The 21,669-nt window shown below is 40.1% G+C and overlaps 2 protein-coding genes across 2 annotated transcripts; both read right to left on the bottom strand.

Moving 5' to 3' along the window:
• Positions 1-1,307: 1,307 nt before the first annotated feature.
• Positions 1,308-12,192, bottom strand: cnn2 (calponin 2). The gene is made up of 7 exons (XM_044132973.1): positions 11,854-12,192; positions 6,063-6,184; positions 5,887-5,953; positions 5,498-5,635; positions 3,863-3,979; positions 3,199-3,345; positions 1,308-2,554 (listed from the first exon to the last, which is right to left on the bottom strand). Exons 1-7 carry the CDS (start codon positions 11,908-11,910, stop codon positions 2,249-2,251), a joined length of 954 nt encoding a protein of 317 aa, XP_043988908.1. The 5' UTR covers positions 11,911-12,192; the 3' UTR covers positions 1,308-2,248.
• Positions 12,193-16,121: 3,929 nt separating this feature from the next.
• crsp7 (cofactor required for Sp1 transcriptional activation, subunit 7) lies at positions 16,122-21,669 on the bottom strand. The gene is made up of 3 exons (XM_044132972.1): positions 21,315-21,669; positions 19,558-19,632; positions 16,122-19,479 (listed from the first exon to the last, which is right to left on the bottom strand). The coding sequence occupies exons 1-3, from the start codon at positions 21,384-21,386 to the stop codon at positions 17,794-17,796; spliced, it is 1,833 nt and encodes a 610-aa protein (XP_043988907.1). The 5' UTR covers positions 21,387-21,669; the 3' UTR covers positions 16,122-17,793.

The raw sequence follows: 21,669 nt of genomic DNA, 5'->3' as shown, positions 1-21,669 counted from the left end.
CAGCTTCTATGTGGCACACGTCTGGAACAAACTTCCAGAAAAACTGCAAAACAGCTGAAACACAGAGTTCCATTATATCAAGGCTAAAACCCCACCTGTTTAGAGTTGCTTTTCAATCATAGTAACTGGAACATTGAGCAACTTATTTGAACTTTATTTGATGATTTTGATGACATTTGAGAAAAAGTGACTGTATGATGTTTTTCTTATGAGGTAAACATGGGACTGCTGTTTTCTTCCAGTTTGTCTATGTCGCTGTATGTCTGTCCCTACCAAATAAACTAATTCAATTAAATTAAATTTATGATGTAAAGAACTTTGAACTTCCTCGTTGCTGAAATGTGCTATACAAATATCCTTAACATAACTCTGTGACACGGCACTCCATCCTGCTGAAAAAACCCAGATGACCAGCAGGTTGTGATTGGATGATTGGGAGAAGTTGCTGCTGAGGAGCGTTTGGCTAGTAGCTGAACTATAGGAGAGAACAGTGAAGAAGCTTGGTCCCTTGGATCAAAAGCCGTCAGGAGGTTTCAGTGTTGGCATCCTACACAATTCATGGATCTTATCAAAATGATGTAGTCCAAAGGATTTTGGACAACAGCAAGTCAAGCAGTCAAGTGAGGCCTGCAGAGTTGTAGATGTGTTTGGTGATCTCTTGGAGTTTATATGCTTTTAAGCTAATCCTTGTAGCCTGGTTCACCTTCTGCTCCATGTTTTTTCCATTTGTTTATGACATACTCTAGATCAATGGAGACTCGAAGCCTCTGAAATGAATGTCCCAGAACATTAATTACTGCGCTATATTTTGAATTTCTTAAATCAGAAAATTATTTCGTCTATCCTCACACAGACACTCAAACATTTGCTTAGGCTTAATTACAGCTCAGTGTGTTCTTTCAGAGAACTTTTTATTGAGTCCATATACTCAAATCACTAAATTAATTATTTCAACTATCAATTGCTTCAACCCTGGCATTTACTCCAGTTATCTAAAATGTAGCAATCTGAAACAGCCCAGAGTGACAAAGGAATTAAGGAGGATGCTTTTTCACAATCATGTACCTTTTTGTTCAGCTATCCTGCAGTAAGTGTTAGATGAACTGAACCGATAGCAGATCACTCTGGTATGAAGAAGTTTAACTAGCTTCAAGAGAAATACTCTACACAAGACGTGCCAAAATAAAAAACTGAAGCATCTTCAAGTAGAGGGTTAGGAGGCTATGCTGCAACAAGACATTCCAGTTTTTCCTGCTATTGGGTAAAAACCTGAGGTCAGAAATTAAGAAAAAAAACAAGACCACAACTAATGTATACATTTTATTAAACCACTTTCACATGTTTAGTTCTCCTCTGTGGGCAACAATATTGCAAACATTGTTCAGACTCGGCATAAATAGCATAATAAATGATCAAACATAATGTTAGGATTGTTCACATGTCAACCATTGTTCATGAAATATTCACTTAAACAGTCACTGAAAAACAATAAATCCAGTATTCTTGCTTGGAATGTTGGAAACTCATGCAGCCTCTGGTCCAAAGAAAAAACAAACATTTGTCCAGTTGGACCGGTTATGCAAACAAAGCAACAATTTCCTGCACTAAAGATAAGAAAGGAAGACATTTGTAAGAATAGGTAAAAAAAAAAAAAAAAAAACTGTTCCAACAAGATCTGTATTTTATCCCTCATCTGAAAAAGTGATTTCACTAAAGTCAATGACCAATACTGGACTAAACATACTGACAGTATAATACAGAAATGTACAGTCGTATTCACAGGAATGGATGTCAACATGATGCAGCCATTATAGAAACTACAGATATAAGAGGGATTTTTCCCACAAATTACATATTTTAGGATTCTCAAAAACTACCCAGTTAGTTTCATGTAGAAAGCCAGGGGTTCTCCCTTCATGCAACAAAAACAACGAAAAGAAAACGAAACAAAAATAAACTTTTGGGACAACAAATTCCAACTTTGTAACCTTGGCACAAAGCGTTCTGGTGCTAAACAATAAACCAAGTCAAACCACTGGTTTCAGGTGGAATCACTATATATTTTTAAGTATAAAAAAAGATGAATCACAAAAATACAGTTCATCATGATATGTGTATCAATTAGAGCCAACGGCAAATTCATACAATGCTAAAAAAGGATGGGACCTAAAAAGTAGCTCAACATCCTGTGGATATAAAAAAAACCCATCTGCCTGCCTCCTTGCTGTCTAACATCACCTCCCTCTTTTTAATAATCTGTTCCATCATCATGGTACACCTGCTCCTCTTCCTGGTAACCCTGGTAACCTTCGTCATGGTAGTCGGGGAAGTATTCTCGTCCGCTGCCAGCGCCGTTCTGATCATTGGGGACTTCTCCAGCTTTGGGGCAGTACTTGGAGTCATAGATCTGCCGTCCCAGACCAAAGTTCTGGCCGCTCTGATTGGCTCCCTGGCTGTACCCCATCTGCAGGGACATGGTGCTGTTGTCGCACTTATCTGTGCCCAGTTTCTGGTCATAGATGGCCCGCCTGGTCCCAGGAGCGGTCATCCCAGCCTAGAGGAAAAACATGACAATCATTTTCCATCCAGGCTGCAGCAATATAAAAACCAGAACACTGACAGTTGCTGCTTCAATGGAGATGTAAAAATAGACAAAGAAATGAAAGTGACTCAAGTGCCTGACCAATAGGAAGTGAGCATAAGCTTTTACTTCTTGCAGGTTTTTATGCGACATATTGGTGATGAGCATTTTTAAGAGGAAGAATTCCTTTAATATTGAAAACAAGACTTAATTTTGAGAGTTCAACAAGAACATCTCATAAAACTAAAGTTAAATATAGTACACAAGCAGTTGGTTTCATTTGAGTACTTAAGTATTTTATTTACAGTTTTTTTTGTTGGGCAAAATTAGTTTATATTTATATTGTTAGGAATTTTATGTTTTCTGTGACAATGTATTGTAATTTTGCATACATTTATATACAAATATATTTTTCATTCTGGTGACTGTTTAAGGAAAATGTAAAAAATAAATGTTTTGAAGTTACATGTTTGTTTGGCCAAATCCAATTCGAAAAAAAAAAAAAAAGCCAAAAATGAGGAATATAACCATATATCATATTTTTAGGTAATACCGCCCGCTCTTCTCTATGCTGACTTCCCCTGAGGCCTAAGAGCAGTGGCATAATGAGGCAGTACCTGACTTGCTCCCTTGTTGGTTCCCATCTGCAGGCTGATGGTGGTGTTGTCCATGGGGGGCTGGATCTGAACCTTGGGGTCATATAAATGCCTCCTGGTGCCATACGCATTCATCCCAGCCTGGCTGGCACACTTGTTGGTCCCCATCTGCAGACGGGAAGGGCAAAAGACAGGAGCTAAAGCAGACAGGATGGGCTGGATTATGGCAGTATTTGAAGTGTGGAGAAATGTGAGGCTTGTTTATCCACTAATCCATTAATGCATGATTCCAAGTTTCAGTCAGCTGTTGTTGCAACACCGCACCCAAGCATGCTAAAAACAGTAAGTTGTAGATCAAGTTTTTGCAGTACTGAGGTGGCATTTATGTCCAAGTGACAAGTTCCTTAGCAATGAGGCAATAAACAAAAGCATAACCAGAACAATGAGCAAAGCAGCTACTGAAACAGGCCGTTTATGAAGTCAGGAGCTATTCTAGTTTCACACTGTGCAGCAAGAGAAGAGGGCATGTCAGCTCAAACATTTTCTACAAAAATCTGAAGAGAAAATCTGGACCCAGATGCAGGTTGTTTTCCAACAACAGTAACAGTCGCTGCATACCAATATGCATTCAGTCATGGGAAACAGCAACTCTAAATAAGGGGAGGTTCTACTAACTAATGCACACCTGTAAGCCGATGACACACTGTCCAGCCTTCAGCTTTTCCTCGTCAAACATCCGCTCCTGTTTGTCTGCATACTTAATGCCGATGTCCACCCGGGACTGGCAGCCCTTGGTCTTAGCCTGGCAGAGAACAAAGAAAACTGTTCAAGGAGTTCTTACACTCATACTCAAGCAGAAGGAAAAAAACAAAAAAACAAAAAAAAAAAAAAAAAAAAAACACCAAATGAGACACATTAAAGCCAGAAAACAGAAACCCAAAACTACCGACATATTCTCTGATTACTACAATGCTGGCATCTGAACTACAACATCCATTATAAAAACGTTTTTAAAGCCGAAAATAATTCTACATTACTGTAAAATGGTTTATCCTGTACTTATGTTTAACCAAGTTGATTACCACTAATGGGATTCCAGCAGGTTTCATTTTACACCATTATGATATAGATTTAAGACTTGCATGAGTTACAAAAACCAACATGTACTCATTTAGTAACTTATGTTAAATATATGTGTTGGTGTTTTATTTTATTTAGCATGAGAGCCAATTGCTTTTGTAATGAATATTAATCTTCTACAAATTAGCCTATACAATATGTCCAGCTTTTCGGAATCCTGCAATCACAAAAAGTCACGCAAAAAACAAACAAACAAGAGATTTCCATATTTTACAAGATTAAAAAAAAAAAAAAAAAAAGAATAGCACTGAAATACAGTGCAGAAGGTGGGCCACTGCAACTTTATGTGCTACCATGGTTACCATAGCACCACAAGGATGTGAAAAATAACACAAAACAGCATTTAAGATTAACTCAAAGTCATTTGTACTCTTTGCTTGCTTTCGGTGTCAGCTGTGACACGCAGACTTGTTGCCATAGCAATTGACTGCATATTTCTTTGCAATTAATCCTGATGCATTAATTGCATTGTTGTGAATCACTTCCCACACAAAGAACAAAACATTCAGACGGTTGCAGTATTGTGTTTTCAGGCTTGATGTTAATTTACCAATTATTAATAAGTGATTAGCTGAAGACAGCAGCAACTTGTTAGCTAATTTAAACACCCACTCTGCTGATGATCTGTCAGTTAGCCTGTGGGTTGCCTTTTTTGCCATGTGACATCACATTGTAATGCGTATCTACAGTCAGCATCATATTGGTTACTAACAACACGATTAAGCCAACCATTTCCTTAATCATTTCATTGTCCTTAATCGGTTTAAATAAAGGCTCTTGTTAATGAGATGACGGCTCAAGTAACAATGTATTCATTTTAATTCCCCAAGCCAAAGAAAGTTTTATGAGACTTTCTTTCCTTTCACTGGTTTGTGGAAAAGGCAGAATGTTGGACAATAAAGCAGCTCCAACAGGTGGGTTTGCTCCACCACCTTTTACTTTTGGCACAGCAATTCCCTGGGTAGAACTGAAAAATTAAAGGAACATAAACTCAAAATTTAAAAGAAGCAAAAACTTTTAATCTGGACACACAAGTCTTTTTATTGACTTGAAATTTAGATGCCTACATGTTAACCTTTAAATCCAGCACTAAACTAAAGCATGGACTAAAACTAAACAGGACCCGCTGCAAGACATAATGGGTGTAAAAGGTGTCTGTCAAGGTTAGTTGAGGACTCACCATGCTGGCAAGGGCGAGCAGCGTCGTCTGGACCTGTGTCATGTTGCCATTCTCAAACAGGTCGTTGGCTTCAAAGATATCATGAGGCTTCAGGCCGTATTTTGTGATGGCTTTGATGAAGTTGGTCAGGTTCTCCAGCTAGGACCACACCAAATCCAATGTTTATCCAAGATTTACACTGTTTGCATGAGTTCTTTACTTTAATAAAAAGCTCAGACAGAAAGCCAGTTCTGCAACTAATCAGCAGAAAGCCATCATGACAAGGCATGACTTGGAGTGCTGTTAATGGTCATGTCTGTAGCTGTGTAACAAACAACCTTCTGTTCTGCGAATGAGCTACTCCTTGCAGTGGTTCAGAAGAAAAACAGATTAATGGCCAGTTAACTCACCTGATGCCAGTTCAGAGCTGATTGGTTGATCTTTTTCACAGAGCCTGGCTGCAGTTTGTTGATGAGGCTGGAGAAAAGAAGATAATTTCAAGTTAAAAATCAAGTAAGCAAGTTAAAACGCATACAATGAAGACTCCTCAGGCTCAGCATGGTGGACTCCTGGGAGCACCACTTACTCGCACAGGATGACTCCATTTTTCAGGCCTTTTTGGAAGTCTGGTCCGATGGGGCAGCCAGTGATGTCCTCGATCCAGATCCTGAGCTCCTCTTCTTTCTGAGGGTCATACTTCTGTGCAATCTGGCCAGACAAAGGTCATAGGTCAAATATGTCTATCACATAGTTCCAGATTTTCAAACAGTAAATACATTAATTTCCAGTGGTGCATTTGTAAGCAGATTAAAAGCATTCATTTCCACTACGCTGCGTTCACACTACCCTGAAGTGACCCAATTACAATGTTTTGTCAAATGAGATTTTTTTTGCCGGGGCTGTTCACACTGCCAAACATATGCGACCTTTATGTGTTCTGCAATGTGAACGGGCAACCACCTGAAAATGTCCTGTATGCGCAGTAGAGGGCACAATAGCGTCAGTGTTCTGCCAACCACCATAAAACGAAGAAGTGCTCAGTGTTTGCCAACGTAATGTGTAGTTGTCTCGTGCGGGACCGAGAACACAGCCTGTTGAATGTGAGAGGTCGCCAATCAGAAAGCACGGATTCCCCTCCCAAACAGCTGACATCGGAGATGATACATGGAAACAACATGATTGTTCATTCAACATTTCGTGCAAAGAATATCCACAGAAATGACAAGGAGAGGAGTTGCAGCAAAGTTGCTACCGCGGTCGATAAACCTGGTAACTTTTCAGCTGTTCATCGTTAACATGACATAGATAGATAGGTTATAATGATAAGGTTATTCATTCAGTCAGGACTTTACCTAACGCTAGCCACGTGCATTACAGGTAGATTGTAATTGTCACTAGTAAAACATTGATTAATGCCTGGCTTTAAAATGAGTTAATTAGACATGTAGCCATTATTTTGTGCCCATTGTTCTCAAAGTAACTGTAAACATTAAAACAGCAATAACTAATTCACCGATGAAGCTTAAACAATCTAAACACACAGATGGTAAAAACATAACTCGCCTCCCTAGCATTGCCTTCAAAAGGCCTTTTCTATTTGTTACATCTTTTATGCTTAAAATAAGCGCACAAACTACCGCTATTGCTTCTACTTTGTCAGCCATGTTTGTTTACTCTAAAATCACATATGATATTGGTGGGACTTTGTCTGGAATCTGAATTTTAGTCAGAGAAATCAGTGTGCTCTTGCCGTGTGGCTGGACACCATACACTGCAGGATCGAACCCATTCTACCTACGATTTTTGTCACATAGTGTGTGGTCTCAGGTTTTGAAAATTTTTAAATTGTGTATTGTGAACTGGGGTTTACACATTTGAAGTTGTTGTTGAAGTTGTTACACAGAGAAGCATATAAACAACTTAATCCTCACTATAGTCCGTCATGCTTGTTGTTTTTCTTCCCACTTGCGCATATCAGGACGCAGAATAGTGAGATTTATTGAGTATCAGTGACGTTCAATTTGGCTGAATGTGACCAGAACGTTAGGTCGCATTTGAATCGGAAATGGGTCGCATTTGAAAAGAATGCAACCTGTGCTATTCAGACTGTCATGAAAAGATGGGATACAGGTCGCATTACGTAAAAAAACATCAGAATTGGGTCAGTTCAGGCTGCAGTATGAACGCAGTCCTAGTGAAACACCGATTACAGTTTTCTGGCCAATTACTAATCTTTGTAAACAAATTTTTTTTAAAAAAAACCCTGCCGATTTATAGATTTTCTTTAAAAAGTCACTGAAACAGCAAAAAGATCACCAAGTTGGCAACAATGAGGTGATTGATAACCACAAATGTGCAGATGGAACCTCAATCAGCCCTCTCTCACTGCAGAGCAAAAGATGACAGTGGCAGATTTTCAGACTAGATATGATCAGTTTTTCTTGTAAATATTGTTCGATCTCTCAAAATGAAGAAAATCAGGCCAAATTTATGAGTGCACCCCTAATTTCCACCATGACCTCCTCCTGGCTTGATGGATTCACTCATTAGACGCCAATGTGTATTAATAAGTCTACCAGGGTTCAAGATTTGTATTATTTTCTCAAAAGTAAATTGGTATAGCATTTGTTTTATTCAGTTTTCATGTGTGGAATTTTTAAGAAATTCATCAGTTGGAAGAACCCACTTATGTCTCAATGTACTTTGAGGGAATTACAGCATCATTTTATGGCAAAGTAACTGTTAACTTCAGTTATAAAGTGCTGTATATATAAAATAAAAAAAAATTATATTGTAATTGATAGCACTTGCAGTTGGGTTACTGTCTCTTTAAAAACTTATCTCTAAAACAGGAAGTCATCACAGGATGGCTCCTCTGTTAACCCTTTAATAACATTTATACCAGTTTTGTACGGGTAAATAGCTGTAAAACCAGCTCCTTGTTCTACACTTTGCTTCATCCAGAGGGTCTGGGTTCTCGGCTGCTCAAAGGGGGAGCTGCACCTTGAAGGCGGGGCAAGGTCCAACCAGGCGTTTCTGCCCAGCTGCCATGCAGATTAAAGCACATCTGAAACATGCATGAAAGAATCAAAGCAACCCCCCAGGTGGCTTTTTGATGAGAGAACAATACAACACAATGTAAAGCTCCAAAAAGTCAATTTTACATAATTCTGTCTCTTTAAGACATCAGCCTCATTGCTCACAGTAGTGGTCATAGAGGGGTTTGTCACATAAATAAAAGAAAAATCCAACACACACCAATTTCCTGTTTGCTAAGCTGCTCTGTTTTCCTGAGAACCACAGAGAGCCAAGTTGCTAAAAATGGGGCGGGAGTGTGAGTGGTTTCTGATTTCTAAGATTTTAATTTGTCACTGAGACAGTACGCAGAATAACAGCAGCCAGTGTTTGGCCTGCAGGAAGACAACTGTGGTCACATAAACAGTGGTTGGGTCTGCAGTGACAGGCGCTTGGAACAGGGGATACCCAGAGTGAAACAGATCAACACCTCTGCTCCCCCAGTGAAGGTGTTGAGTGGTATGCGTGTGTGTGTGTATATGTGTGCACACGCAGACTCTCCAGGCCCAACAACACCACAGAAGAGCTACCAGCTGGCTGCACTCTAAGGAACAGCTACTTTCTAATTAAACTCCCTTCTTTCAGATAGCCACCTATTAAAGACAACAGTGGCAAGCTGGATTGCCCACAAAGAATCTGGAAGATGTAATTTACAGTGACAAGCTGGGCACTAGGAATTTAGCCCACAGCGCTAGAGTAAAAAAAAGCAAAAAAAAAAAAAAAAAAAGCTCAATGAGGCAACAAGGAGAAGGACTAGGCGTGCTGATCCAGGGAGAGAACACGCTCTGCACCAATAAGCAAAAAGGTTACCGGTACTGTAACTAACAGACTAAACTTCTCACAGAACAAGTTATCAGTATGTTTACGGAAGTTCTTCAGGGAAAGGGACCAAACTTCTCATTCATATCCCATTTTCATCTGCTGTTCCATGGAGATGGAGAAAATTGTCTTAAGAACCACAAAGTCATTCTGCCTCCAACACCAAACAAAGAAAAATTTGATTCCCACTTTGGTGCGATCCCTTTTATCCCAAATAAGCCATCAGGTAGTCTTCCTTTAAATGTAGCCCACGGTAACATCACCACCAAGGTCAAGTTTTACACTTCAAGTTTTATTTTAACCCCCCCCCCAAAAAAAAAAACAAACACATTGCCAATTACCTTTAATGTGTGAACTTGTGAAAAACAGCAATTCATCTTTTAAATGCCTCACATTTCTGAGTTATGAAAGGAAATTCCACTGCAGTGAGCAAGGAGAGAGGCAGCAGGAGACAGGGGGAAATCCAGATACTTTCTGCTGAAGACAAGAGGCAAGGATGGGGGCGGGGGCTTTGACCCCTTCTCCCAAACAAGGCCACAGCCAAAGAATGCAGATGGAAAAAAATATCCGAGGGAGGTGGAGGTATGTTATAGTCTTCGGAAAGAGACAGGAAAAACCAAAAAACTGAAAGGTCTTCACAACAAGAAGTGCAACTTATGGTTCAGTCATTAAAACAAAACAAAAAATGTGGACAACCAGGGGTTAAATAATTACACACCATGTGTTAAATTCCTCATGGTGTGCTGCCTAACATGATGAAAAGCATGCCCAAATCTCCAGCATCAGCTGAAAGTGACACTGAAGTTGAGTGAGAAGGATTAGATTTTAAATTTATAGTTCAAATCTAATAAAAATCACCAAGTAGAGAATAGATTACTTTACACTATTTCAATCTTCTTAAATATCAATACTGTTGTCACAATCTAAACCACTTTGTTTCAGATCAGTCCTCAGAACCAACAACCAGAGTTACAGGTCATCATTTGCAGTGCGGGAGGAAAATAAAATAAAATACCTTTAAAAGAATTTTAACTTTGTGCAGTTCAATGTTATAAAACACTTCTTCAAGTGTCATGCAGAAGATTTATTTCAAATGAGAAATTTTTTTTAAGAGTAGTTTGTGGTGATATGCTGTGCCATGCAGTCACAACCATACATCTACCAGAAAATTGTTTTAACAATGTTTAACATTATCACAAAAGTACCACTAAATAATGTGATAAAATTCTATGTCCATGTCACCCTTCCCTACTCTAGGGAGTATATTTAGTGTACAACAATGCATTCCTAGGATAACCCCCAAACTGGGTTGGCCTCATGCATATGGGGGGATTTTCTGCTAGTGTCATCTATGTTGGCCGTCACTCACTTTTATTTGAAGCAATTTAACATACATGCCTATATTATGCTTGGCATACTGTTAATAAATGTATGATTTCCATAAGAATTATTGTGGTTGGATTATATGGTTGACATTTAATAAGAGTACAGGTATTTAAACCAAAACAAGAGAAATATAGTGCGATAGGTTTTCAGATGATACCAAGCTTACTTGATTAATTCAACCCAGATTTGAAACTAGTACAGTTTTAAAGCAGGACCGTCATGCCAAAAAAAAAAGCACTGATAATGGCCTTTGTCTCTAGTGTAAAAAAAATAATCCCGCCAGAGTCTGATCGTCCTGAGTCCGGATCTGATGGTCCGGATTCCTTAAAAGCAGTCAAACAGAACTTCACCGAAGTGAAGCCAAATCCAGACTTCCTGATGAGGAGGTATGCAGGCTGCCTTGTATAAACAAGGTGCTTCCCTCATGAAGGCCGCTGAAGTTACACATTAGTGGGCTCATTTTGTTAAGCGTTTCACAAACACGGAGACATTTTCACAGAGGGAGTCAGGGGTTAGAAATATGACCGCAAAGAAGTTAAATGACTACCAACAGTACGGAAACGCACTAACTGGAGGGGAGCAGTGAGAAACAACCTCAGAAAAAAAGAGACAGACATTACAAAGGGTTATGACGCACACTCATAACAGGGACAAATAGGTGAATTACATTATCTGCTAATGCTGGTCACAATGCAGGGCGGCTGGCTTCACGCGGGGAAGAAAGTGCTGGAAGCGGGATACTTTTTGCCACAACGACAAAACTTGGTTGCCACGATGGGCAACGCCCATGGGTTTTAAGACTTACTTTCGTAAACACGAGACACAAGGAAATTTAACTTCAATATCTTAATGCCACAAGTTATTTCAAGTTGTTTAAAAAGTTTAGTTTCTCAACGAAAAGAAGTGAAAAAGAAAAAATTAACTTTTATGCCAGGCTATTGTCTCCTTTTCACCTCCACCTTTAAATCTGACCGCGGGTGGCAAAATGGAGGCCAGGTGACTTCGCAACTCGCCTTCCATAAAAACTACACGTGTAAATAACGGAAAGAAAACTTTGTAACGAGTTAGTTTTCAATTATTACACACAACGCACTTACCTTATTTTTCACCTCTGCAGATAACCCATAGGCAGGACCTTTGTTGAAGGAAGCCATTGTTAAACTGTTGTCACTTCTTTTCTCAAATAAATTAAAAGGAGCACACCGAGGTCTGAACACAAAACTGCACTTAATTATCTTCGACTGTCTCTGCCAATAAGACCCTGAAGAGAACAAACTACTTCCTCTCGTTTTACGGCCGCCAATTAGAGCGCTCCCACGGTTTAACAGTCAAAGAGAAATATAGAGATGGTTCCCTGCTCTCAGTCCGCCTGCTTCTGCGTGTGGTTTACCGGGGCAATTTGAACCACCACATGGAGGTGGATTTTTATTGGGTGGAGCCTGAACAAAGTTGGTTATTTCTTCCTTTTATAGAAAGCTATCATTTACATTAAATACGTCATGAGCACTAGATTATATAATTTGTTAAGGCTGTTTAAGCAATATTCCTGTCTTGTAGTTAGGAAATATTTGTAAAAAATGTTTTGAATCATGTAGAATTTGTTTTTCTACAGCACAATTGTATACCACTTTGCGTTGGTCTTTCACATGAAGTTCCAATAAAATATATTTATGCTTGTGGTTGTAATTTGACAAAATACGGAAAAGTTCAAGGGCTATTATTTATGTATGTATGTATGTATGTATGTATGTATGTATGTATGTATGTATGTATGTATGTATGTATGTATGTATGTATGTATGTATGTATGTATGTATGTATGTATGTATGTATGCATGCATGCATGTATGTATGTATGTATGTATAGATGGATGGATGAATGCATGCATGCATGCATGTACTAGTACCTGTGGGATAATAAGGATGCATGATTAATACTAATAAATAATAGCATTATTTAAGGAAAGAAATGTGAATGAAATAGTAAGTAGGGTTTTTAATCTATTTTAATAAGATGGCGTAAACCTTTTCCTTAACAACCATACCTGTTCATTAGCAACGTGCCTCAGGGTTAAGAAGTTCAGTTTGCTAGCAACGTTTGACTTTAGCAAATTTTAGCATAACTCTACTCGTCATGGTGCACGTGGATTTTCCACCTTCCTAAAGAGAAAATACATTTTTTTTAAAACCCAAGAAAGTCGTAATTTCTACTGCGAAGCTCAGAGTTCGTTGACAAATCACGAGTTTGGCTTAAGACATGTTTCTGTGGGAATTATGAAGGGGTCGTTGGCAGTTTCCACACAAATATTAAGAAAGGATTTATCTTGCTGCTTTGTGTACTCTTTGGTTTAACTTTGTTAATCGATCCTTGGCTCCACCTCCCCATTCTCTTCCTCAAGTCGCGATTTATATCGAAAAGTCCTTATATGGAAGGAAACTTCCCAAATTCCTGAATGGGGGAGTGATCCATAGGGCCCACCCTGCATACCAGACGTGCAGCGGACGAGACGGATTGTCGCACTTTTCTGAGTCACAGGGGAAAAAAGTTTTTTTAAAGCAGTGAAGATAGCAAGCTGTTGGCATGACGTAATGCCGAAGGGTTCATCACGTCTAGCTTCAGATGGCATGCCAGGATACTGATGTCCGTAAAACATCAGCACTTTGACCTCAAAAGTGCTGGTGTGGTGTTAGTTTCTACTAACACCACACCAAATAAGAAACTTTATTCCTAGTTTCTTAATCTGGGAATAAAAATATGTACATTTACACTAGATAAATACAACAAAAATAAATCACATCACAGCTTCGTCCTCACTCCGTGGAAAAGGTGGACGATCTTAGACTGACCCCAACAAAAGATAATAGCACATAGCTTTATCAGGGAGTAATATCAAACTTAATTTCAGAGGACTTGTGAACTCTGATAATAAATAAATAAATAAATAAATAAATAAATAAATAAATAATAAAAACTTGCGCTTCTCACAGTCTGTCTGCTGCAATGGCATCTGGTCTGGTCTCTGACCTCACAGCAGGTGGCAGGTGGAGCTTCTCTGTGTCTGTGTTGTCATGATCAGGCCACAGTTGTGTTCCTGATGATGTCATCCAGGTGTGCTCAGAGTTGACTCTTTCACAGGAAGGGAGGATCATTACACATCCAGATATCTGCGTCAGATAGTATGTAAAGAGTTTAAATGTGTGACATGATTAAGCAACCAAACTGAATCTCAAAGGGCAAGCAGTGGTCATAGAAAGGTCAGACACACAGAGCTCATTTTCAATGGCTGTTTAGGATTTTTTTTTTAATTACATCTGGGGTCTTAATACATTGTTTGACCTTTCAGATTAGTTCTTCCAACTAAATTCATATTACACTGAGCAATAACGCTTACATAACAGATTTTTGACACAAACTGGACTTTTTGCACACCCTTCTGGACATAATGGGTACATGTCCATAATAATGCACAACAAAAGAACAACCTCAGCTCTCTGGGTTCTAACAGAAATGCAGCTTTGCTGAATTAGTAGTAAAACAACCAACTCGTTGGTTGCTAAATGCGTCATTTTAATAATCTTACACAGGGATCTGCTCTGGTATTTGGGCTGATAAGCACAGCCGGCCAAAGGCAAAAAGGAACTAAGCAGCTGCTTAGTGTCCCCTGGCCAGGTGGGCAGGGGTCCAGAAGCATTTAATAATTCAAACACATTCACTTCCTGAATCGTTTTCATCTCGTTTCTTGTTTGCAGACAACCGAATGAGATCATTTTTATGTTTACACCAGTATTTTTGTAAATGACTGAAAAGCATTTAATAAACATGTTAGTATATTTATAAGTTGCTGGTTCTTGTGTCTCAGCTGGGTTCACATTTCATCCATCCATCCATTATCTTACACCCTTATCCAGCGATCAACAGGTGAGAGGTGGGTCACCCTGGACAGGACGCAAGTGCATTTCATGCATGCTGTAACTGAAAGTACATTTAAACAAGTAATTGACCCTCTTCCACATGCTCGTAAGCACAACCAAATGAACAACCCAGTTTACTGAGCTGATGTCTTTACAGCTTTCACCATTATCATCATCATCAAAAAATCTTTTCAGAGAAGTCATTGTTGGTCCCTAATTGAACGCAGATAAAAAGACTGCTGGGTCCACCGGGCTCCAGATCTAATTCTGTTTACGACTGATATTCAAAACTAAAATTACCAGAAGGAAGAAATGATGAGAACAGGTTCATCTGAGTTCATTAGAATATCACAATTCACCAAGGCAACACAGGACAATTTAGAGAGATCAATTAACCTAGCAGTCGTGTTCTTGGACTTTGGAATGAAGTCAGAGTACCCAGAGAGAACCAAAAGTGAATCCACACAAGCACAAGAACATGCAGACTCAATAAAACCCAGGTTTCGGATTTGAACCCAGGACCTTCTTGCTAAAAGGCACCAGTGCTACTAAGTGCACTGCTGAGCAGCCTTGAAATTACTTCAATTATTCAGACTCATATTCATTACACGGTGAAATATTTCACATTTATTTTTAATATCATTATGACTTCTAACTTATGATCTTTTAAAAAATAAAGTTATATTAGACCAAGTCAAAAATAAAATATTTGTGGCTATTACTGAAAAAGCTATCTACTTATAAAGTACCACATGCAAGAATATTAACTGAAGGTTGAGTGGAAGGAAAACATCTCAGAAAAAGGTTCCAAAGCAACCGGGATAATGTCAAGCAGTAGAGCCGTGATACACAGTTCCCAGAGAACAGAGGCTGGAGCCAAACACCAGCTGACAGAAACCTGCTGGGCCTCAGATCCACAGGCTGACCACTGCACTGACAATCATTCATATAAAAATACTAACTTAAAATATTTACTGCATATACTCACCAGTATAGTTTTATTAGGCTTTCAATTCTATTAGCTGCAACAGATCACCAGAATAAACACCTGAAACAGGTAATGTGTAACGAACACAAGCTTCTCTTTTTAAAATTCAAATACTAACTGGCTGAGGCCTGAAGGCATTGACATTTTGGATCCATTGTTAAGAAACTCCCCACACTTTAATCACATTGAGGACCTGTAAACAGCTTTTATTTGTGTGATTTCTTGGTAAAACCCTGGTCCTTCTTGAAAGGTTTAATATTAAAGTTCCGTTACCAAAGAAATATCTGACAAAAAAAAAAAAAAAAAGATCCAACAGCACTGAAAAGGTTTAAGAAACATTTTTTCACTCTCGAAACCTATGGTCACCAATCCAATTGAAAACTAGAACTTTAAACACTTCACTATAATAGGAAGCTCTATAAGCCAGACCCACCCTGGAAAAGAGCCACAAACCAGGTGAGGAAATTGAGGATTTAGCTCATTTATTTTTCAAACAATTTAGAGATGTTAAATACTGAACAAATAAAGACACCCCAGTCAGAACTTCAGAAAACAGACTCTTAACCTGTGGTAGCACTTGTCCTTTATTGCCAGCTGTGTTGTGCAGTTTTTTTTTTGTTTTTTTTTTACCATCGCCTGCAGCTTGGTGAAAGCTTCACCTTTCCCCAGATCACTGCGTACAAAAGTAACAGAAATCACTGCACGTACCAGGGGGGGCGTTTCAATCATGGGACTTTGAATTCTGGCGCATTAAAGTACCAACAGGCATGTTTAATGCGGAAGCAAATCCAGATTTACCATTTTACCAAGGCACATTGGTAGGGAAGAGAAAAAAAAACAACTAAAGAATGAATGAACAGAGAGGCTACACAAAGGTCGACTTGATTGAAATCATGTGAGTGTGGGAGTGAGTAGTGCTTTTAAACTGCACTCAAATCAAATACTGCTGCTCATCGGATGAGAAATTCCAAGAATGCTTGAACCTGATGCCTTTTCCACTGACAAAGACGCAAAAGGAATCCTACCTGCAGATATCTAGGTGACCTTTGGGAACGTCACATGGGGACCTACACGTTCACCTGGCTTAGTTACTCAAATAATGAGACAGAACTTCAGAAGGCAAATGTCTTCAGAGGTAACGAAATGGGTCTGAGCATTTGAACACATCCTTCCAGATTGGTTTTGCCTCCCCACTGACCTGTTTTAAATGAGTAATCAGCACTTTTGGAACCATTTGAAATGTGTGCTCTGAAAGGACCCTTATAAGACAGAAAGAGTTACAGTTGGTGGATAGTTGATTTGGAATGTCACTAACCAGAAATATTCAGCCAATCTCAAAGAAAGAAAGTAAGAAAAAAAAGTTGGTGAGATTCATGATGACAACATTGCAATTTAAACCGAAAAAATAAAAAATAAAAATCTAGATTTTTTTTTGAAAAGGTGTTTAGAACATCCCATAAATGAAATGGTCAAAAATAAATAGATGTATACATAAGAAATTTATAATTTACTTTCTATATTTCACATAAAGCCTTTGTAACTGCTAAATATGTTCCAGTATTTGGATGTCTGGACACGTTCAGCGCCGACTGTGCTAAATGAACTCTACCATCATATTGGTCTGGACAGTACACCCAAACCCAAACCTTCCCATCTTCGTTCAAACACCGGATCCTGCAAATCCTCCATCAGGAAAGAGGAGAGAGAAAACTGAAACAGGAACATTATTTCAGCCCGAAACGGCATTACCGACGATTGACACACACCAATAGAAGTGACGTTTCAGGTTGGGCAAAATAATGCCGCCCTCTCTTTCCTCCCTTCATTGCTATAGCAGCAGCACTCTGCAATACAGACCTCGTCTCTTTTAGCTTAAAAAAACAAAACAGAAACAGCCCTTGATATTACAAACTTAACTTTTCTTTCAATTATTATGCTTTTAATACCAAAGTCTCAAGAGATTTTCACAAAATGAGCCTCGGGGAGGGGGATTTAGTAGGTCTGGTTCTCACCAAACTCACAGTAGACAAAACCAAAATTAAAAAAAATAAAATAAAAAAAACATCAAACTATCTGGTCTCTGTGGCGAGACAAAAAAAAAGGAGTGGAAAAGAAACAGCAGCCTTCCCAAACGCTCTCAGTCTAGGCAAACGTATGGCAGGATGTTCAATTTGCTTTCATCCCCATGAGGGTCCAGTGATATGCACTCTGTCCAATCATACCAGGCGCCCTTGGTGTCGTAGCAACCGTTCACACCGGGCCAGTTCTGTGTGTGTATCCTGTCCAAGTCATCCTCTGTGATGTCTCGACTTACGCCCGGTAAGTCCCCTGTCAGGCGATCCGTCTGTAAGACATGGCTCGTCCTCAACTCCTTGCTCTCCTGCTCTTCCCTTTTCAGATACTCAGACATGAAAAAGTGTGCGCTGGGGGCCTGGACCCCAGATGAGGTGAGCACGTTGCTCTGAAGGTTCAAGTAGGACTGGATGATTTCGTTCCGAGACAGTTCCTTCCAGTTGGTCTGGTGGAAGGGGTTTGGGCCGGCACCGGGGGCCGGACTAGGGCCAGGGGCCGAGGTGGTGGCAGTGGGTTGTGGGACGCTCTGGGCTCTCTGCCGGGACTCTGCGGGGTCTGGAGTGGGGACGTCCTCTGATTGAGAAGGTTCTTTATGCACCAAGGGTTTGATCTGGCCTGTGACCGGGTCAAACGTTATCCTGCGTTCTTTTAATCTCACAGGCTTTGTTGAGTCCTCTACTTTCTGACCGTCCAAGTTCACAGAGAAGTCTCTTGGTCTGTACTTTCTCCTTTTATGTTCAGAGTTCTGTACCGCTGTCCCGTCCGCGTCGTCAGACACGGCTGTGGTTCCCTCGAACATTGATCTGTGTGGGTCAGAGTTCAGCTGAGGAAGAAGTGGAGAGGGGGAGACCGACGGGGATTCCAGCGGTGCAGAAACGTCTTGGGTTGGGCAGTGAGAAGGGATATCTGATGAAGCAGCCGGTGGCACTGAAGACCTGTGAAAAGAATGTGTCACCTTCTCTGCGTAAGACATTGGTCCTGGGGAGGACACAGAGTGAGAAAAATGCAAGGGAGAGTCTCTGGAAGATGGGCTTGGGATTGGCGTTCCTTTAGCTGCGAATGCTGAAGAGCGCTTAGATACAGAGTCTTGCTTAGCACTCCTCGGACTGGAAGTGACACTGCGGGGACTTCTGGCTTGGTAACCTCCTCCTCCTCCTTCGTCCAATCGAGCCTGTTGCTGCATCACAGCAACTTTTATCAGAGAGGAAGTGCTAAGTGGTTTCGCTGCTCCAGGAGAGCTGGGCCGAGGCTTGACAGCATTTATTGGAATCCTGCTAACTTTGTCATTTTCAAGATTGTCTATTCGGGATCTATCAGGAGACTTGACGACCTCCTGGTCAAGTAGGGTCTCTGGGCTGCCCGCGATTCCATTGGTGGGCGGTGAAACTGAATTGTCATATGATGACATCCTGGAGATTTTCTCAGGCAAGTATACCCCACTGTCTCTCTGCTCTGCCCGCCGCTTACGGCTGCTTGATTTCTCAGCCTTCGGCGAGTACGTGTTGTGGACATCGTTTCTGGTTTTCACCTCAGGGACGCCTTTCCCAGAGACAGAAAGGTCTGCCGGAGAGGACTCTGTCCGGCAGGGGTGAGAACTACCATTGGTGGATCCGGGGACGCTGGCAGGCCCAGTCGGCCCGGGTTCGATCAGTTTTTGCCAGTTTCTTAACAGTTTCTTGGCTCGTTTTGCAAGGTCTTCATTACTGGCCTTCTTCCTCACATCATTGATTAACTTGCCAAGTCGAGTTTCCTGCAAAACACAAAACCACATACATTAAACTGCGATGTGACTACATGAATAGCTTGTTGATAAAATATTAAGTCTTACCTCAAGAGCTTCTTTGGTAATTGGATACTTCTCAAGACAAGCAATTACTTCCAATACAACCGCCATATCGCGTATCTGCATTGAGAACATATAAACAGTGCATTTAACTAAAACAAAGAGAAGAAGGAGGAAATAAAAATGAACAGATAAAAGGTCAAGATGGGACACAAAATGGGCTGTAACAGGAATCCACGTTCAGTGTGATCATCCCCAACTTAACTTTCGACTCAAAAATCGGATACTTATCAGATCGGTAAACGTACCAAAATTAAGCACTAGCTATCACTTTCAGGCAACTTCCACACTTTAAGTGATTCAGTCACAGGAAGCGCAAAGGCTTTTAAAAAGTAATTTAAAAAAAAGAAAAAAAGATTTTTCACATGGCGATGGTCATCCCACTTGTTTTTATATGAGATTTACAGGTGCAAAAATGCCAATTCATATACACCTATTTAGTCAAATTAGCAAATAAGCGCCTTGAGCTCTGAATTATATTGCATGGCTGCTCTGTTTTATTTTTTTCTTCTCAGCCTCATCTGTTATTGAATATGTCAGATTTGGAAATGTTGGCAGCTTTTCAGAAATCTCAGAATTGAGGGAAAACCTGAACATATTCACTATTTCAGATTTTTACAGTTATTAATAATACATTGCTAACCATGTCAGTGTAAGTTGATGAAGACAATCAAAATGTGAACTCCAATATCATTTGTCCACCTCTGCTCCAAGTAGAAATAAGTGACAGCTTATTGCAGGAAAGCTAAGAAGTAGTCAAGAATGGTCTTATTTTTAATTAATATCAAGTCAGATATCAATAATTAGCTACAAATGTCTTTTTAATGTATCTCTAAGAAAATGTTGTGTCGCTAAATAAGAGCTGTAACACTTGGAAAAGAAGGAGTCAACAGTATTATTAATCCCAATACTAGGCCCAGTAATGTAAGAATGTCAATGGTAGAAAGCCCTCAATGTTTGGACAAACTTAAATCTCTTAAGAGTCGTGTGCAACTGCACCAGCTAGACTGAGGGAAAATGAGTTAAACTGTATGCTTCAGAGACAGAACGACGTTGCAAAGCAAGTATGGCTAAGTGACAGCTTCAAATCCTGACGTTTTTCAAAACCTCCATAATAAAGTATAGTATTTGAGCCATTACAGGAGGAACATCTTAATAACCGTTAAAATAATTTAATATGTGTTCACTAACGTCAGACAGCGTTGGTGGACATACCTGTATTAGGGGAACAGGCTATGGCTAGCGTTCAACTTAGTTGAGAAGGAAGGACCCGACTATTTCCTAAAACCAGGCTTTAGCATTTTGAGCTAATTTTTAGTTTCGACCTCCTTTAGTGAAGAATTGACAGCTTAAACTATATACCGGATATATAGCATAACTTCTAACTAACGTTTGGGTGAAATTGGCACATATTGATACAATGAGTCGATTGTATTGCTTCATATCGCTGTATGTTCTAAAGCTGCTGTAGTATTAAGGCTAGGCTAAGAGTTAGCATGCTAACGGTATGTAACTGGAGATGTCTAATCAAGGGAGCGCTGCAGCTAAATTAGCTTGAAAGCTAGCTGTCAACTCAGACGCCCCTGTGTCGTCCTGTGTCTGAAACACTCGATACGTCGGTATCGGCTACACTGCCGAGCCTTTTCTTTTAAAAACAAATCATTCGTCTACGATGTAAACTGCTATGTCGCGTTAGCCACAGACTAGATAAACAAGCTAAGGTTAGCTTTAGCTTTCCTCACATTGCTCTGACTGTCAATGGCCTGCAGCAGCCGGTCCTTCATCTGCTGCGGGGTTGCTGAGACCGTTGTCATTGCCTGTTCGCTGCGATCCGGAGGATGGAGGGAGGAATCCTCCAAAATGAAAGCCTGCTGACTATGAAGACTCAAAATTCGCTTCTGGAACACATCAGGCGCCCGAACAGCATATTTTCTGTAGCCTGCGAGGTAAACGGCTCAGTTTATCTCACATGGAGGAGGAAATGTGTAGGCTCTGCTGGCCGTTGGCTCCTGCCTGCTTCGGCGCTCTTCCAACTACCAGCTGCTGGATCTCTCAACGGCCTCCTGCTGCATGCTGGGATACGAAGTCTGCGCCGTG

Source organism: Gambusia affinis, linkage group LG12 (assembly GCF_019740435.1).
Source record: "Gambusia affinis linkage group LG12, SWU_Gaff_1.0, whole genome shotgun sequence".
NCBI lineage: Eukaryota > Metazoa > Chordata > Actinopteri > Cyprinodontiformes > Poeciliidae > Gambusia > Gambusia affinis.
The sequence above is the reverse complement of the archived record's forward strand: the minus strand, read 5'-3'. Positions and strand labels throughout refer to the sequence as shown.

Coding starts and splice junctions, on each gene's coding strand:
- cnn2 (XM_044132973.1), bottom strand. CDS start 11,910: ATGGCTTCCTTCAACAAAGGTCCTGCCTATGGGTTATCTGCAGAGGTG. Junction 3,980..5,497: donor TGCTCGCCCTTGCCAGCATG/GTGAGTCCTCAA, acceptor GTTCTCTGCCAG/GCTAAGACCAAGGGCTGCCA. Junction 2,555..3,198: donor CCAACAAGGGAGCAAGTCAG/GTACTGCCTCAT, acceptor TTTTTCCTCTAG/GCTGGGATGACCGCTCCTGG.
- crsp7 (XM_044132972.1), bottom strand. CDS start 21,386: ATGACAACGGTCTCAGCAACCCCGCAGCAGATGAAGGACCGGCTGCTG. Junction 19,633..21,314: donor CCATTGACAGTCAGAGCAAT/GTGAGGAAAGCT, acceptor TTCTCAATGCAG/ATACGCGATATGGCGGTTGT. Junction 19,480..19,557: donor TTACCAAAGAAGCTCTTGAG/GTAAGACTTAAT, acceptor TGTGTTTTGCAG/GAAACTCGACTTGGCAAGTT.